Below are 18,201 nucleotides of genomic sequence, written 5' to 3' on the forward strand. Positions count from 1 at the left end.
GTCCAGGATGAGAGAAAGGTGATCGCAGGGTAAGGACTACAGTCTCCACTTGCTCAGTAACTGTTTATCAGCACCTCTCTGTGCTGAGGTGTTTTCCTTGAGGTGCCCAATGCTGTGGGTGAGCAGGCCCCGGAGTCTAACAGGTCTGAGTTTGTCCCGGCTCTGCCAGTTAGTAACTGTAACCTCGGATGGGTCACTCTGCCTCTCTGGGCCTCCACCTTCCCATCTGAACATTGGGAGTGAGAGCAGTCCTGCACCTTTCTCAAGGGGCTTCTGCAGGAACTAGAGAAAGAACATGCCAGGCACTTAGCACAACCACTAATCAACAAGGATGCTGTAAGAGGCGGGAGCTTGGAAGGCATCCAGGAAACGGTTGCTGTTTTCATTACGGAATCTGGGCCACATTCCAGGAGCTCCTTTAAAGAGCAGGGAATGGGCATGTCCCTGCTCTGACCCCTCCTTGGCCTCAATCAGGGTCTTTTTTTTTTTTCTGACGGGGACCCAGTGGCTCTGGACATGGAGATACAGTACATCTTTGTGCCCTAGAGAGAGTCGTGCCCCAAGGATGAGGCAGTGCTGTTGGGGATGCCTGTGGGCGTGGGTGTGTGCCTGCACTCGGGGTGCATGCATGTGCCAGCGTGCGCACAGCTGCTGTCCAGGAAGCTGACCGAAGATGACCTTGGTGATGCCAGCATGTTGCCATGGAAACAGATGCTGGGTTTAAAGTCACTAGCACCTTGATCACGAAGGTTTTGTGCAAAAGCAGAAACCCGACCTTTCAGACCCCAGGAAGGACGTTGGAGGCAGAGAGACACTTGGGGGTGACCTAGGCGTTCCGTCTCTTGGGCAGTGCCTCCGAGGCCCCTTCTTATTCCTTGTGTTTGAACTCTCTGAAATCTTAGTTGAGTGCAGGAGGCAGGGTTGGTTTTTATTTCTTTGTTTGTTTGATTTTATACCAGACTTATTGAGATGTAAGTCCCACACTGCACAATTCACACATTTAAAGTGTACAGTTTAGTGGCTTTTAGCACTTTTCAGAGTTGTGAAATTATCACAATTTTAGAGCATTTTCATCACCCCATAAAGAAGTCACTCTCCATTATCCCCCAACACCCAGGCAACCAATAATCTACTTTCTGACTCTCTAAATTTGCCTGTTCTAAGCATTTCATAGAAGTGGGGTCATACAGTATATTTCCTTAACTAAACATGTTTTCAGGGTTCAACTATGTAGTAACACGTGTCCATCCTTCCTTCTTTTTTGGGGCCACATCACATTTCATGGTACGGATATGATGTATCAGATGTATTATTTACAGAAACTTTGCTTTCATTCTGTGTTGTCCTTTCACGCTCTTGATAGCATCCCTTGATACACAAAAGTTGCTTTTTTTTTTTTGGCCGTGCCTCATGCCATGCAGGGTCCTAGTTCCCAAACCAGAATCGAACCTGTGCCCCCTGCAGCGTAAGCTTGTGCAGTGCCTTAACCACCGGACCATCAGAGAAGCCCCTGTTCTTTCTTAAATTTTGATAAATTCCAATTTAGATTTTTTTCTCTGACTGCCTATACTTTGGGTATCATATTTGAAAAACCATTGTCAAATCCAAGGTCATGAAGATTTGCCCTAATATTTTCTCCTAAGAGTTCTATACTTTTAGTTCTAACAAGTTGGTCTTTGATCTGTTTTGAGTTCCTCTTTATATGTGGTACGGCATTGTGGGCATGTGGATATCTAATTGTCCCAGCAGGATTTGTTGTAAAGACTGTTCCTTCTCCCATTGAATGGTTTTTGCACCCTTGTTGAAAATCAGTAAATATAGTGTGTAAATATTGGATTTATTTCTAAACTCTCACCTCCATTACACAGACTTGTCCTATGCCAGGACTGCACTGTTTTGATTACTATAGTTTTATAGCACTTTTTTTTAAATGGGCCACACCATGGAGGATGTGGGATCTTAGTTTCCTGCTGCTGCTGATGCTAAGTCGCTTCAGTCGTGTCCGACTCTGTGCGACCCCATAGACGGCAGCCCACCAGGCTCTGCCGTCCCTGGGATTCTCCAGGCAAGAACACTGGAGTGGGTTGCCATTTCCTTCTCCAATGCATGAAAGTGAAAAGTGAAAGTGAAGTCACTCAGTCGTGTCCAACTCTTCAAGACCCCAAGGACTGCAGCCTACCAGGCTCCTCCATCCATGGGATTTTCCAGGCAAGAGTACTGGAGTGGGATGCCATTGCCTTCTCCTGACCAGGGATCAAACCCACATCCCCTGCTTTGGAAGGCGGATTCTTAACCACTGGACTACCAGGGAAGTCCTTATTAGCAAGTTTTGATATGAGAAAATGTGAGTTTTCCAACTTTGTTTTATTTTCAAGATTGTTTTGACTATTTGAGATCCCTCAAAATTCTGTATGAATTTGAGGATCAGTTTTTCCCTTTCTACTGAAAAGGCCATTGGATTTTGATAAGGATTACATTGGACCCACGGATTGCTTTGGGGAGTGTTGACATCTTAACAATATTAAATCTTCCAATTCATATGAACACAGATGTCTTTTCCATTTATTTTAAATCTTCTTTAATTTCTTTCAGTAATGTTTTATAGTTTTCTGTATACAACTCTCGCTCCTCCTTGGTTAAATTTATTCTTAAGTATTTTATTCTTTTGGATGCCATTGTAAATGGAAATGATTTCTTTATTTCCTTTCTGCATTATTTGTTCTAGTGTGTTGATTTTGTATCCTACAACTCCGTTGAATTCATGTATTAGATCTAACAGATTTGGGAGGATTTTAGGTTTTTCTGTGTTTAAGATTGTGTCATTAACAAATTGAGATAGTTTTACTTCTTTCTTTAAAAAATGTTTTTATTTATTTTATTTTTGGCTGGGCTGGGTCTTGGTTTCTTCAAGGACTTTTCTGTAGTTGCAGTTCTTGGACTTATTGCAGTGGCTTCTCTTGTGGAACATGGGCTCTGGAGCGCAGGCTCAGTTGTGGCTCATGGGCTTTGTTATTCCACTGCATGTGGGATCTTCTGGACCAGGGATCGAACCCATGTTTCCCTTATTTGCAGGCAGATTCTTTACCACTGAGTCACTAGAGAAGCCCCACTTCTTCCTTTATAAAAAAAATTTTTTGGCTGCATCGGGTCTTAGTTGTGGCACATGGAATCTTTATTGCAGAATCTTTATTTGCGGCATGCAAACTCTTAGTTGCGGCATGTGGGATCTAGTTCCCTGATCAGAGATGGAACCTGGCCCCCTGCAGTGGGAGATTGGGGTGTTAACCACTGTGCCACCTGGGAAGTCCCTACTTCTTTCCAATTCGAATGCCTCTTACTATTTCTTTTTCTTGCCTAATTTCTCTGGCTAGAACCTCCAGTACAATGTTGGCTAAAAGGTGAGAAAGCAAGCACATCCTCTTGACCTTGGGGACACTTTCAGGCCCAGGAGATTCAGGAGTCAGAACGGAGGAGTTTGTATGTGCATTACTGGGCCCGGAGAGGGAACCGTGGCCCTTCAGTCTTCTGCATGAATGCTGGGACACGTGGAGCCTTGTGGGGGGAGGTATTTGAGGAGGATGTGTTGAAGTGACCCAAAAGGAGCCAGCCTGGTTGGCCAAAGCCTCCCCCACCCCCCTGCACTCAGCACCCTCACCTGGGTCTCCCGAGCCCCTCCCCTTCTGCAGAGAGCTCCAGACCCACACGTGCTTTTGTCCCCACAGAAGAAGAGCCGGAACGAGACACACGGCGAAGGCAGCGGCGTAGAGATCCTGGAGAACCGGCCGTACACAGACGGCCCCGGCGGCTCCGGGCAATACACGCACAAGGTGTACCATGTGGGCATGCACATCCCCAGCTGGTTCCGCTCCATCCTGCCCAAGGCGGCCCTGCGGGTGGTGGAGGAGTCCTGGAACGCCTACCCCTACACTCGAACCAGGTGAGCCTGCCCTCGGCCCCATGTCGCCCTCCCAGGAAGTAACCCAGGGGCATAGATACTGGCGCTGGCCCCCCAGACAGTCTCAGCTGCCTGGCTCCCAGGGAGCTGAGCCTCCATTCCAAGTGGTACCCTGAAGGTTCCCCCTCAGGGGAATAGACAGGACAGGGCAGGCTATACCCCTAGGTGCCTCCTAGCCTGCCAGTGGGGGGAGCCCAGGAAGGCATGAGTCCAGTGAGGGCCATCTGAGACTCCTTTGCCATCTGGGAAGGCTCAGGGAACACAAACTCACTTTAATGTTTGCCTAGGAATGCAGGACAGTCCACCAGCTGGGAAGAAACAGGAACTGAGGGTAGCCCAGATGGCTCAGAGATTCCCTCCAACCCTGACACCTTCAGCGACTATGATGTTATTTTATAACAAGCCATGTTGAACATGGCTTTCTTTGGATCCCCCTGGGTAGGGGGCACTTTTCACTCTGTGCCCCCCACCCAATATAACTGAGCACTGCTTGATTAGAAGAGAGAGGGGGCCACCCATGTGCTGAACAGGTGGGGTCCCCATGAGTCTTCTGGGGCTTCTTTGTCCAGGCGGGTGAGGGCCTGGAACTTGCTGGGGAATCCATCCAGGTTGTTCACTTCCCAGCAGTACTTTTCTCCTCTGAGCTCATCTCCAGCCAAGAGAGAGAGGCTGTCTCCCTGTTGCCACACTTGGCTTCTTAGGGGACAGGGGAGAGGGTGGCATGTCACACCAAGCGCTGGTCCAGATTCAGCCCATTTGGTACTGTGCCACCTTAACTGCATCCACACCGTGTTCACATCATGCCTCACACACGTGGACACAGGCTGCCAGCCACTTCCTGCAATGATTCCCCGCCTCCCCGTAAGTCCACCCCTCCCGCTGGCCCCAACTTGGACTTGGCTCTTCTTGGGATGCAGTGAAGGTCCAGGAGGACAGAACAGACAGGTCTCACCCAGCACTCCAGCCCTCGTCCTCCACCCAGCGACCCACGCCCACCCCTCTGAGCCTGGGTCCTAGTGGATACTCTCCTTCCCCCACAGGTTCACTTGCCCTTTTGTGGAGAAATTCTCCATCGACATCGAAACCTTTTATAAAACCGATGCTGGAGAAAACCCCAACGTTTTCAGCCTGTCTCCTGTGGAAAAGAACCAGCTGACAATCGGTAACCGTCCACCCTGATGCTCCCCACCTAGGAGGGCCAGGAGCCCTTCGGGGCCAAGTTCCCAGCTGCCCTGCCCATAGGCCCCTGGATCCTGCCCCTGGTCTCCAGGCCTGGCAGGCTCCAGATCGGCTTCTGTCCTGGGAGGGAGGTTAGAGTCCAAGCCAGCCTGGGGGGAAGTCGGGGGAGCTGGGGAGGCAGGACGGGTCTCCTTGGCCCCATTTCCCTGATGTGCCCACTGAGGCTAAGTGCTTTTCCACTCAAGCCCCTTCCCTCCATCCCTTTGAGGTGTCCCCATCCCCAGAAATGCACGTGTGCTTGGGAGCCATCTAGGGCTGACAGCCATCGGTGGATGTGGCAGGCCGGGTGGGGGATGTGCACACAGTGGGGCCTGTGTCCCCTTGATGGTGGGTGGCCTCTCCTCCACTCCCCTCCAGCTGACTATACCGTGCAGGAAATGGGTCCCATTTGTTAAGTCGTTTTCAAGAAAGGCCCGAGGGACATCCTTGGCAGTCCAGTGGTTGAGACTCTGCGCTCCCAATACAGGGGACACAGGTTCACTGGTTGGGGAATTCAGATCCCACATGCCGTATGGCATGGCCTGAAAAGAAAAAAGAAAAAGAAAAGCCAGAAATCAGGGTTTTCATGTGAAATCTCCCAGTTCCTCAAGGTTGACAAATATTTTTAAAATCTTTGTAAATATACCAGCCAGACAAAACACATCAGTGGACCAGCTGCACCTTGACAGCCCCCAGGCCCCTAGGAATGAGCCGTTGTGGGTCTCAGACGGGTGTTGGAGGGGTGGTGATGACCCTCAGCCACCCTTGGATGCCGAGATGGCTTTTCCCTGGGACTCCTCCCTCCTGCCCGAGCTTTTAGGCCCCACTGGGGTTTGGGAGATGCATCAGCTTGCTAAGACCATCAGAACAGGGTACCACAGACTTAAGGGCTTAAAGAAACAGATGCTTAGTGTCTCACGATTTTGGAGGTCAGAGTCAAGGTCAAGGTGTCGGCAGGGTTGGCTGCTTCTGGAGTCCCTGAGGGAGAATCTGTTTGGGGTCTCTCCCTTAGCTCTTTTTAAATTTTAAATATTTATTTATTTGACTGCATCACGTCTTAGTTGCAGCATGCAGGATCTTTTATTGCAATGCATGGTTTCTCTAGTTGCAGCACATAGGCTCCAGAGCGAGAGGGCTCAGTAACCCCGTGGCATCTTAGTTCCCCAACCAGGGATCAAACCCATGTCCCCTGCATTGGAAGGTGGATTCTTAACTGCTGGGCCTCCAGGGGAGTTCCCCTAGCTTCCTGTGGCTGCTGGCAGTCTTTGGTGTTCTTTGGCCTGTAGACACTCCACCCCAATCTCTGTCTTCATCTTTACATGGTGTTCTGTCAGTGTTCAAGTCTATATTCACATTTCTCCTTTTTCTTTTTTAATTGAAGTATACTTGATTTAAAATATTGTGTTAGTTTCAGGTGTTGTTTTTTTTTTTTTTTAATTGAGCCAAATCTCTCCTTTGTTGCAATGTGGGAGACCCAGGTTCAATCCCTGGATCAGGAAGATCCCTTGGAAAATGGAATGGCTACCCACTCCAGTGTTTTTGCCAGGAGAATCCATGGACAGAGGAGCCTGGCGGGCTACAGTCCATGGGGTCACAAAGCGTCCGACCATGACTGCGGAACTAAAACTTTTACTGCTTTCTCCTTTGCATAACCATGCTGGTTAGATTAGGTGCCCTCCTTTAGATGACTTCTTTCAAGACCCTGTCTCCAAATAAGGTCATATTCTGAGGCCGACATATGCGTTTGCCAGGGGACGCACTCTACCCATAACAGGAAGGAAGGGCCCAGACCCTCTGACAGCTTTTGTCTGGCCAGCTGCAGGCTCTCCCCGGAGGCCTCCCGTCATGGTTCACGTCCCAGCCCTCCTCTTGGTGGCCGTTGCCTGCCCCAGTGGACCGGGCATGTGGTCTACTCCGGGAAGGATGTAAATCCTCTCCACTGTCTGCTGCCCCCGGGCTGCTCTGACCCATTGCCTGTTCCAGTGGGGCTGATGTCTTCCTCTGTAAACCACAGCCCAGACCCGGTGCCAGGAAGATGAGACAGCCAGGGCCGGGCCCGGCGGAGCCCCACCAAGTGCCATCGTCCCCACACCTCTGAAAGGAGGTTCTCTGAGCTACAAGCCCCGTCCTAGGTTCCTCCTCACCAAGTGTGCACACAGCCCCATCTGACACACGCATACCACAGGAGCCAGCCCAGCGAGATGGTTTTGACTTGGGGGAGGAGGCATTTGACCAGAGGTCATTCTTCCCAGAGTCACTGTCACCCCCCTTCCCCGAATCAGGTCTTACCAGCCCCCAGTCCTGTTTCCCCAGCGCCCAGCACATCCTGGACTGGCTCATGCCCACCACCTCCCTCTGGGCCCTTCAAACTTGGTTTCTGGACTCCTCCTGCTGTCTGTCTGGGAGGGGCTTCCTAGCAGACCAGCCACCTTCAGGGGGCCTGGCGAGTGATGGCTGATGAGTCCAGCTGCATCCCCGTCACCTCTCACCATGCAGACACTCTGGTGGTTCCCCAAACTGCCCCACTTCTGAGTCAAGAGTCACACTCTGGGATGTTCTCCGCCTCATAGTTCTGCGCCTGTGGCTGAAATGCCAGCTTGTCCTCTTTCACTTCCGCCCGCCCCATCCCACATCCTCCATGGAAATTCATCTTCCCCACCCGTGCTCCTCCAGCTCATCACCTGATTTATGCGCTTTGGCAACTGTGCACAAAGCAGGGGTTTTGCTGAAATGATTTGAAAAGACAACAAGGAAAGACACAGGTCCTGAGGTCAGGGGAGCTCGGGGATCAGAGTGGTCCAGAGCAGCATCTCCACTCCCATGTGGGGCCCTGGGACACATCCAAGCCTGGGGTCCTGCCAAGATTCGGGGATGGCAGGAACATGGGGGAGGAGACTGGAAAGGGAGGGGTGGGGTAGAGGTTGGGGCCGAAGGGGTCACTCACAGGGGGGTCTCCTCGTAGATTTCATCGACATTGTCAAGGACCCCGTGCCCCCCAATGAGTATAAGATGGAAGAGGACCCCAAGCTGTTCCACTCGACCAAGACCCAGCGGGGGCCCCTATCGGAGAACTGGATCGAGGAGTACAAGCAGCAGGTGTTCCCCATCATGTGCGCCTACAAGCTCTGCAAGGTGGAGTTCCGCTACTGGGGCATGCAGTCCAAGATCGAGAGGTTCATCCACGACACGGGTGAGGGCGCCCGCCTCTCCCTCTGTGTCCCTCCATCCGCCTGCTGCCCCCCACCCCCCGCGTCTGCCTGGGACTCCAAGTTTCTGTTACTCTGGGCAGGTGACCCCAGGGCCCACGTGCAGCATCCCACCTGGTTTACCTTGACCACACAAACACTTGTTGAGCACCTACTGAAGACAGGCAGTGTGTGTCCTGCCCCAGACGCTCTGGACTAGCTGGAGTTTCTAACATGTGGTGCCCACCCCCATGGGGTGTAACGCCTCCTTCCTGCTGTTCATGGCACCTCTTGGCATCCTGGGGCCAGACCCCAGGCCCTGCACCAGTGCTGCCTCCTGCTTTGGGTTGAAAGTCCCAGCGGACAGTGGCTTGGCCATCCTCTGGTCCTCACACCCATGCTGGCCTGGCCTGGAGCAAGTGCCCAGGGAACAGAGGACCAACAGATGACCGGGGGTTCCTGGCACAGCTAGAGCTGACCCAGGGTCCTCCCTGCCCTAGAGCTACCTCGGCTCCTTCCATGTCCCCCAGGTCAGGGTAGGGGTCAGTGCCCAGGGCCTGGTCTTAGCCCCGAGGCTCATGATCCAGGAGCAGCACCCAGGCAGACACCCATTGACTCCCAGAGTAAGGGTGACTGTGTAGCCCTGAGCAGAGTCACAGCACCGCTGGTAACACTTCACAAGTGTCACATCAGCTCTCCCTGGCCCAGTAGGGTGGCCACTGTCACTCCCCGCCTCCACCTTGATTGCAGAGGAGGAAGCAGAGGGCCAGTCCTGGGTGTGACCCCAAATCTTCTGGCCCATCTGTCCTTGTCCAGACATAACGTGTCGTCAGACAGTCTGTCCACCATTAGTGCTGGCTGGCCCTGAGGGTGGTGTTCCTGAGGCCGTAGCCTGGGGCCTGGGAGCACCCTCCCAGGAACAGAGGGTGAGAGGGAGTTCCTTCTAGGCAGACGTTTGGGATTGAGAGATTTAGAAAGGACAGCAGGGGAGACAGAGCGGCCTGAGCGAGTCCAGGAGAGGGGAATCAGGAGCAAGGGTCACCGGAGACCAGCCTGGGGACAAGCAAGGACTGGGCTACCCGGGAAGCCGCTCAGTTTTCTGTAGGAAAGCGGGCGGAGGATCCAGTGACAACCCTTCTGGGTCTGCCCCAGCCCCTGGGAGAAACTCAAATGCACGTTCTGGAATGTTCAGAGCAGCAGGTTTGTAAAAGCAAAATGGACAAACAGTGAAAGTGAGCCAAAGGCCCATTGGCAGGAGAAGGAATAAATAAAATGTGGTATTTCAAACAAATAAAAATCGACCGCACAGCAACAAACCGGAAACTCACCCAGAAAAGCAAGTGGCAGAAAAATAACGTGCAGCGTGACACATACATGTAAATGTCAACAACATGTAGACCAACCCAACGTCTTGTATAGAAAAACATGGAAAGAAGAGCAAATGATAAACACAGAACTCAGGATGGACCCCTACGGGGCGGGAGGGTGATGGTGGGGTCCGTGTTGCTGGTCACTTCTGCTCCCTTGAAGAATGATGTGTGTATCGGGGGGGAGCCAAGGTGATTTATTTCTCCTCAATGTTTTTTTAAGCAGCTTATTGAGGCCTAATTTTGCATTTGTTATAAGAGAAGTTTGAGTTCCGTAAGTTTGAGTGTATTTGCGGAGTAGTGCACATAGTTCTAGAACATTCCACCCCCCCAGAGCCTTTCCCAATCACCCCCACTCTCATCCTCACCCAAGGCAGCCCCCATCTGCTCCCTGTGCTCGTGGTTCTTCTGTTCTTTATACCTTTAAAGTATCTTATTTTCTGCCTTCTATGTATAAGATATTCCTGTATGTCTTTATCCTGTTTTATTTTATTTTATATTTGTTTATGTGGCTGGGTTGAAGTTGCAGCACATGGAAACTTCAGTCTTTCTTGTGGCATGGGGGATCATTTAGTCACAGCATTCAATCTCTTAGTTTCAAAATGTGGGATCTAGTTCCCTAACCAGGGATTGAACCTGGACCCCTTGCATTGGGAGCTCAGTTTTAGCCACTGGGCCACCAGGGAAATCCCTATCGTGTTTTATATGCGTATATATTTATTTTAAAAAGAAAGGACCGGCACTTCCCTCGTGGCCCATTGATTAACACTCTGTGCTTCCAATACAGGGGACAGGGGTTTGATCTCTGGTCGGGGAACTAAGATCCCACACACATGTCACATGGCGTGGCCAAAAGTTTTTTTAATAAAAACAAATTAAAAGTGAATTTCAAAAAAGAAAGGACCAACCTGCTTCAAACTTAAGCTTGATTTTTCTGTGGGAAATTTAAGAGAGGCACTAGACCAGATAGGAAACACTCAGGGAGTCCTCCTCCAGCTCCCTTTGAGGGAGGAGACCCCCTGCCCCAGTTACAGAGCCACTATGAACTCGGGAGGCCATCTATAAGCTGGATCCCTCATTTGCACATGGGGAAATGAACCTGGGGGTTGGAGAGACAGTGGCTTGCTGGAGGCCAAGCAGTGGGTGTGGAGCAGAGCCTGACCCGCAGCCTGGGGTGGCTCCCAGCCGAGGGTCCCTAGGAGACTCTGACACAGGCCTGTTTGTCTTCCCTGCACCCCCGCCCCTAGGCCTGCGGAAGGTGATGGTGAGGGCCCACCGGCAGGCCTGGTGCTGGCAGGACGAATGGTACGGGCTGAACATGGACAACATCCGGGAGCTGGAAAAGGAGGCCCAGCTCATGCTGTCCCGCAAGATGGCCCAGTTCAATGAGGAGGACAAAGGGGCTGCGGAGCTGGCCAAGAATGAGGCTGCCCAGGACCAGGCCTCCGGGGAGCCCTCCCAGCCCAGCAGCAGCGGTGGGGAGCCCCTGGCGGGCAGGGGTCTGAAGAAGCAGTGGTCCACATCCTCCAAGTCATCTCGGTCATCCAAGCGGGGAGGTGAGCACCCTGCGACCACGCTGTGGGGTCCCCCCCCTACTCGTCCACACCAGTGACCACCCCTCAGGGCAGCTCCCATCCCAGGGTGGCTGTGGGGTGTTCTAACACTGAAGGTGGTCTGCTGCTTTCGGATCCAAGGCCACACCTGTAGGGAGTCAGAACCAGTCACCTCTTCGTAGCCTCTGCTGCAGATTGAAGCCCAGGGCGACCCCCAACCCTGGCAGGTTCCCCCAGACTCACCCACACAGCCCCGGGCAGACAGGCAGGCTGGCCACATGGGAACCCCGCTCCCAGCCCCTCATAGGACCCGGTTGGCTGCAGCTCTGAGGAGCCAGGCTTCTGAGGCAAAGAGGAGAGAGGTCTGGGGTGGGGGATACACCCAGCATACCCAGGAGGGACTTCTGCCAAAGGACCTTGAAAGCCTTCAGATACTGAGAAAATCCTTTCTCTGAAACTGATGTGAAAGTGCAGTGGCTAGTGGGAAAACTCAGGGTATTTTGTGTAAAATACCAGGAGTCCCCCTCTACGCCTGCAAATCCAGCTTTTCCTACGCCAGGCTTGTCTGTCCTGTGCTGAAGGGATCCAGGGAAACACATACACCATACCTTTAATCTCACTCCCCACCACTGCCCAGCCTCCCTACCTATCAGCATCACTGTGGCAGTCTAAAGGGCTCGCTCCTGGGCCAGCCAGGTCAGGGGCACACGAGTGGACCCCAGCCCGGGTGGCTGCACATCCTGGCCTCATACCCAATACCCTCCCTACTCCATGTCCTCACGGGACAGGACCGCGCTGTGCCAGGTGGGCTGGGAGGTGAGCCAGGGCCACCCTGCCCTCACTCCATCCCCTCTGAGCCCTCCTGGCCCCGCTCCAGTGTCATCGCACCTGCCCGCTTCCACCTGCTCTTCCCAGGGCAGCCAGGTCCTCAGTCGGTCTGCGGTTTTGCCTTCTAGCGAGTCCTTCCCGCCACAGCATCTCGGAATGGAGGATGCAGAGTATCGCCCGGGACTCAGACGAGAGCTCGGACGACGAGTTCTTCGATGCTCATGGTAGGTGGGCACCCTGGAGCGCACGGGCCTTCCCAAGAGAGGGAGGGGTGGGATCTGAAAGCGTCGGTGGGGATGCAAGTCACGATGGGAATTACCCGTGGAAAGTTCTGGGTGAACAGCAGGGCGTCAGGGGCGGAGGCAGGATAAGATGAGGTCACCAGGAGTCTGGGCTCTCATACCCTAACCCTGATATCAGGATGTGCCCTGGATCTGGTGGGTAGGGACTGTTCTCTCAAACCCCCCAAAACAAATTTACAATCATATAGGGACATTTTTTTCCATTGTTGTTGTTCAGTCAGTCAGTCGTGTTTGACTCTGCCACCCCACGGACTGCAGCACCTCAGGCTTCGAGGTCCTTCACCATCTCCCGGAGTTTGCTCAGACTCCTGTCCATTGAGTTGGTGATGCCATCCAACCATCTCATCCTCTGCCGAATTTAACTCCCTAAGGGAATTCCCTGGCAGTCCAGTGGTTAGGACTTGGTGCTTTCATTGCCAAGGGCGTGGGTTCAATCCCTGGTCAGGGAACTAAGATCCTGCAAGCTGTTGTGGCACAACCAAAAAAAAAAAAATTCCCTCAGAAGCTTACGAAAGTGTAACTTCTGATTTTCTAATTTTTTGTAATTACTGTCTTTTCATGATTAAATTAACACACGTGTAATTCAGAAACTTCAAAAATGTGAACAAGCAGAAAATACGTAAAGAGCCCCTTTTCCCACGAATCTCAGAACAAGCACAGCAAGAGAACAGCCAGATGAATCACCCACCTGTGCTGGGAAGATGCAGGGTCTAAACAGCCTTCCTTCATACCTTGGTTGTTCCTCTCAAGGAAGTAAGAGGGGCTGGCAGGCAGGTTCAAGGAGATGGATTTGCAGTTCACAAGGCAGGACACAGGCTCAGAAAGGGACAGGGACTTGCCCACAGGCCTGCAACAGGGCAGAGGCAGGTTTGGCCCCTGCCAAACCTGGCAGGCAGGGCGGGGGGGACTTGGTACAGGAGCCAAGTGGCCCCTGAGCTGGCCTCTCCACTGGGGCCTCCCCGAGAGTAGGGAGTGGGTATGGGGCATCCCACACTCCCACCCTCCCCTCCAGCCAGGCCAAAAGGCTAAGCCCTTCCTGGCTTTGTGTCCCTAACATGAGGTAAAGACACAGGAAGAGTTTTAGAAAAATCTGGAAAAGAGAGACAGCAGAGCAGGAGATGTCACTGCTGCAGCGTCCTGAGGAAACCGTCCCAGTGACCCAGGGAGGAGGGACCAGCACATACATGCCAGGGTCCATACAACCGCTTCCTACCCAGGGGTCACGGGGATACGTTCTCAGGAAAGCAGACACAAGACTCATGGGTGGAACTGTTCACAGCAGCGCTTCTCACTAAGCTATCCTTTTGTGGACATTAAAAACAGTCAGGAACATTGTGGAGAAACAAACTGAAGTCCATCCATATGACGGACTATGACTCAGGCATGAAAAGGGATGAAGCACTGACACATGGTTGAATCTTAAAAATACCGTGTGGGGACTCCCCTGATGGCCCGGTGGCTAAGACTTCAAGCTCCCAGTGCAGAAGGCCCAGGTTAGATCCCACATGCTGCAACTAAGAGTTCGCATGCTGCCATTAAAGATCCCACGGGCGGCAACTAAGATCCGGAACAGCCAAATAAATAAATACTAAAAAAAAAAAAGTATTGGAGAAGACTCTTGAGAGTTCCCTGGACAGCAAGGAGATCCAACCAGTCCAATCTAAAGGAGATCAATCCTGAGTATTCATTGGAAGGACTGATGCTGGCTGAAACTCCAGTACTTTGGCCACCTGATGTGAAGAACAGACTCATTTGAAAAGACCCTGATGCTGGGAAAGATTGAAGGCGAGAGGAGAAGGGGACGACAGAGGATGAGACGGTTGGATGGCATTACCAACTCAATGGACATGAGTTTGAGTAAGCTCCAGGAGTTGGTGATGGACAGGGAAGCCTGGCGTGCTGGAGTCCATGCAGTCACAAAGAGTCAGAGACGACTGAGCAACTGAACTGAAAAAAATACAAAAACCCCACCATGTGAAGTGGAAGAAGCCAGACACAAAAGACCGCATACTGTAGGTACCATGTGTGGAAAATGTCCAGAATAGGCAAATCCATAAGGACAGAAAGTCCACCGGCAGTTGCCAGGAGCTGGGAGAGGGGGGCTGGGGCATGCCTGCTAATGGGGACTCCATGTGGGGAGATGGAGGAGCTCTGGGACCAGATAGGGCTAGTGGTTGCACAGCATTCTGAGTGGACTAGGTGCTACTTGAAAATGGTTAAAATAGTGAGTTTTATGTTCAGTGAATGTTACCACAATTTTTTTAAAAAACTCAAGCAGACAGCAATGAGAAGCCAGCACACCACAACTAGAGAGTTAGCCCTTGCTGTCCACAACTAGAGAAAACCCACATGTAGCACCGAAGACCCAGCATAGCCAATAATAATAATAATAATAAACCAAAAACATCAGGCAGAAGTCCTGTGAGAAGGTGGCCATGTGTCCGTCCTGTTAAGGAAGAGAGACCACAGAACCGAGTGGGGAGGGGCACACGAGCCATAGAAGCATGGGGGCCCCCCGGACTGGCCACTCCCAGGCCCTCCGCCACTGGAAGCCGGGCCTCCCAGTGACCGACACCACCCAGGTCCCCACCCTTGATCGAGGTGCTGAAGCCCCTCTCTTTCCTCCCCAGAGGACCTGTCTGACTCAGAGGAAATGTTCCCCAAGGACATCACCAAGTGGAACTCCAACGATCTCATGGACAAAATCGAAAGCCCTGAGCCAGAGGACTCACAGGGTAACCAGCTGGGGGCAGCAGGGCCTGGGGAGGGCAGCTAAGTGGACCAAGCCCTCCTCCCCGAGAAGGAGCACCCAGCCACCCGGGGGACTGGGGGCCTTGTAGGTCACGGTCACGACCTGTTTCCGGTGTTGTCTGCTCACAGCAGTCACCGCGTCTGTGTTGCAGATGGTCTGTACCGCCAGAGAGCCCCCGAGTTCAGGGTGGCCTCCAGCGTGGAGCAGCTGAACATCATCGAGGTGAGTTCCGAGGTGGCAGAGGGCCAGGGCCGCGGGGGGCAGGGGCCAGGGCTCCAAGGACCAGTCCCAAGGGGGCAATGGAGGCAGAACTTGGCACCCACAGCCTCACGTCCACTCTGGCCTGGGCACCACTGGAGAGGGGCCTGGGACCCACCCCCTCTGAAGTCCCTGACAACCAGTGGGGTCTGCTCCAGTAGGACAGCTCCCCCAGGGAAGGCCTTGCCCTGCTCCGACCCTGGAGAGTAAAATGAGAAACTTGTAAATTCCAGATCAAAAATAAGATCTTCACCTTGTGCTCAACCTGTCTGAAGTCCCTGAAGAAAAAAAGATGGAAGGGGAGGAAACGAAAGTCACCTAGGCAGAAGTGATGTGGCTGGCCGTGGCCGCCCTACTCTCAGTGTGCAATAAAGCTGTCTTGGTAGAGTGCCTGTGTCCGCTTTGGGGGTTCTTTGCACGGAGCTCACGCCCCTTCTGCTCCTCCACCTGCGGGCGGTCAGAGCTGTTTGCGTTCGGGCGGGAGCCGGGGTGGAGTGGGGTCACCGCGCTGCTCTGGCCTCTAGCTGCCCAAGGTGGAGATGGTACCCCTGGGGACTCAGGACCCCTGGGGAGTTTGGACTAGGGATTGGGAGGGCATCCACACTGCCCTCTCCTCTTGGGGTTCTCTTTGAGGTCTAAGGTCGAAGCAGGCTTTTCTAGAAGGGTAACTGGGACAAGGGGAGTTGATTTCCAGTTGCAAGTTAATGGCAGTGAAGCAAAGCAAACCCCCTCCTCCCCTTTGGTGCACACAGCTCTGACAGCCACCTCCCCCCCACCGCCCGGGAGGGGCAGAAGGGGGCCTCGGGCTCTGGATCTGCCTGTGGATGCGCATTTGGGCCCAGCACCGGTTCTGGAGTACCGCCATCCTGAGTCGGATCCCTTTGCTTGCAACAGCCCCCAAACCGGAGCTCCTCTCCCAACCGCAGGGAAGGAGGACGGCTTTATGGAGTCACTGATGGGGCCCTCCTGGCTCCCCAGAGCTGGCTCCCAGGCCCTGCCTCCCGAGGGCTCTGTTCCCACTAGGGTTCGAGTCTCAGGCAGGGCATGCCCTGGTAGAAAGCAGTTTGCACAGGAGGAAAGTTGTGTCTCGGGCTGGTCAGTGCTGGGTCCTGGCAGCCAGGCCCAGGCAGGCTCCCCGCACTGTCCAGCCCTGCCCATCCCAGGTGACTAGGGGTATGTCTGGGTGACCAGGAGGCTGCTCAAATATATTCCTTCCACGAGCCCCTCGCCTGACTGTATTGATTAATCCTTGAGACCATCGGGCAGCCAATGACCCCACCATGCCTCAGGCCATGAGTTCATTCCCTCCCAGGCCTGGCAGCCGTGTGCAGCCCTCGGAAGAGACAGGAGTTGGACCCAAGCTCTGCTGGGCGTGCGTTCCTGCCTAGGCCCCAAGGCCCGTGACTGGCTGATGACCAGGCCCCTCCTGGGGATTGATGCAACCCAGTCTTATTTCCACTCTGGGCCGAGGACTGCCCGCCCATCAGCCTTCCTCTCACCCAAAGCCCTCTGCTGCTCAAAGGCTCCCAGTCTAGCCCGATCTGTTCCTGTGGCCTCACTGGTCGCTGGGCTCAGCACCCGCGCTGCCCATCCCTCTCCTGGGCTCTGCATTGACACTTGGGTCCTGCTGCTGCCCACTCCTGCCAGCCGATGGCCCAGTTCAGGGCCAACTGACCCCTAGGGCCCTCCAGATGGCTTCAGCCCCTTGTTCTGTCTTGCTGGTTCCTTAGGGAGAGGCCCCTCTCTTCAGCTCCCTTCCCCGACCCCCACACTCGCTGATATCACATGGGCATGGCGAGTACTCAGCAGTGGCTCCTCTTGGGCTCTGGCCTCCCACAGTCATATACCAGGAGTTGGGGGCAGGGAGAGGCCCCTGAACTGGGATTACAGCCTGGGGTAGGAGAAGAGCACTGAGCTGGTGGTAGAAGCTCTGGGTTCCAGTCCAGCTTGGCACTGACATGCTATGTGACCTTAGATAAGTCCCTTGGCCTCTCTGGGTCACCTCGTCTCGAAATGGAACAGTTGGATATATGCAAGTCTCACTTGGACCTCACAAGCAGGGCTGAGCAGCAAGAGGTGGGGGCATGACTCCTCACAAATGGTGGGGCGGGGGCGGTTGTGGTTTCAAATAGAGATACCTGCATTGCCCTCTCTGTTCTAAGGTGCTGGGGCTCTACCTCTGCTGGACATCTCGGCTCTTGAGGACCTTGGTCTTAGAGTCTGGGAATGGCAGGGCCTGGAGGCCATAGTCCAGGGACAGCCCATATAGATAGAATGAGAGCTCAGTGCTGTTGGCAGAGCAGCCAGGCTGAGTCCCTGACCCCAGCCCCTCTTAAGTGAGTCTGTGACTGTCCAATGCCTGGACACAGACACACAGAGGGCAGGTTGACCCCAAAGGCCCGCACTGGACTGAGCTTCTGCCTTCTCCCCAAGGCCAGAAGCCCCAGAAACCCCTGTCTGGGCCCCCTTGATGGGAAGTGGAGTTTCTGCTTTGGATGGAATAGACCCCTCTCTCCATGTCCTCTGTACCCTGGTCAGGTCGGCGGCCAGGAGCTGGGATGCAGGCAGAGAGGACGGACGGGGAGGAGCAGCTGGCCTCCCCCACCAGGGGAAGGGCTTGAGGCATCGGGCACCAGGCCCCGGAGCAGAGGAACTGAGATCGGGGTTTTCAGAGGGTGTAATTGGGCCTCAACAGGCCTCTTTCCCCAGCATGACAGAAGCCTCGGCCCGGGCACAGAGCTGAGTCCCCAGGGAGTTGACCCCCACCAATCCCCTCACCCACA

The 18,201-nt window shown here is 53.7% G+C and overlaps 1 protein-coding gene across 25 annotated transcripts in view; it reads left to right on the forward strand.

Annotated features, from left to right (window-relative positions):
• PITPNM2 (phosphatidylinositol transfer protein membrane associated 2) overlaps positions 1–18,201 on the forward strand; it is a 159,953-nt gene that overhangs the window by 127,031 nt on the left and 14,721 nt on the right. For 23 of the 25 annotated variants that reach the window (XM_070769446.1, XM_070769430.1, XM_070769427.1 and 20 more), the window contains 7 exons: positions 3,723–3,937; positions 4,996–5,117; positions 8,136–8,363; positions 10,973–11,281; positions 12,235–12,330; positions 15,039–15,143; positions 15,312–15,382. In XM_070769446.1, coding sequence (XP_070625547.1) covers positions 3,843–3,937; positions 4,996–5,117; positions 8,136–8,363; positions 10,973–11,281; positions 12,235–12,330; positions 15,039–15,143; positions 15,312–15,382 — 1,026 coding nt within the window. In that variant the 5' untranslated portion in view covers positions 3,723–3,842. Of the gene's footprint in view, positions 1–3,722; positions 3,938–4,995; positions 5,118–8,135; positions 8,364–10,972; positions 11,282–12,234; positions 12,331–15,038; positions 15,144–15,311; positions 15,383–15,651; positions 18,196–18,201 lie in introns of those variants that run through there. The other 2 variants (XM_070769449.1, XM_070769444.1) reach the window with 2 other exon arrangements.

The sequence above is a fragment of the Bos indicus genome, chromosome 17 (assembly GCF_029378745.1).
Source record: "Bos indicus isolate NIAB-ARS_2022 breed Sahiwal x Tharparkar chromosome 17, NIAB-ARS_B.indTharparkar_mat_pri_1.0, whole genome shotgun sequence".
Taxonomy (NCBI): Eukaryota; Metazoa; Chordata; class Mammalia; order Artiodactyla; family Bovidae; genus Bos; species Bos indicus.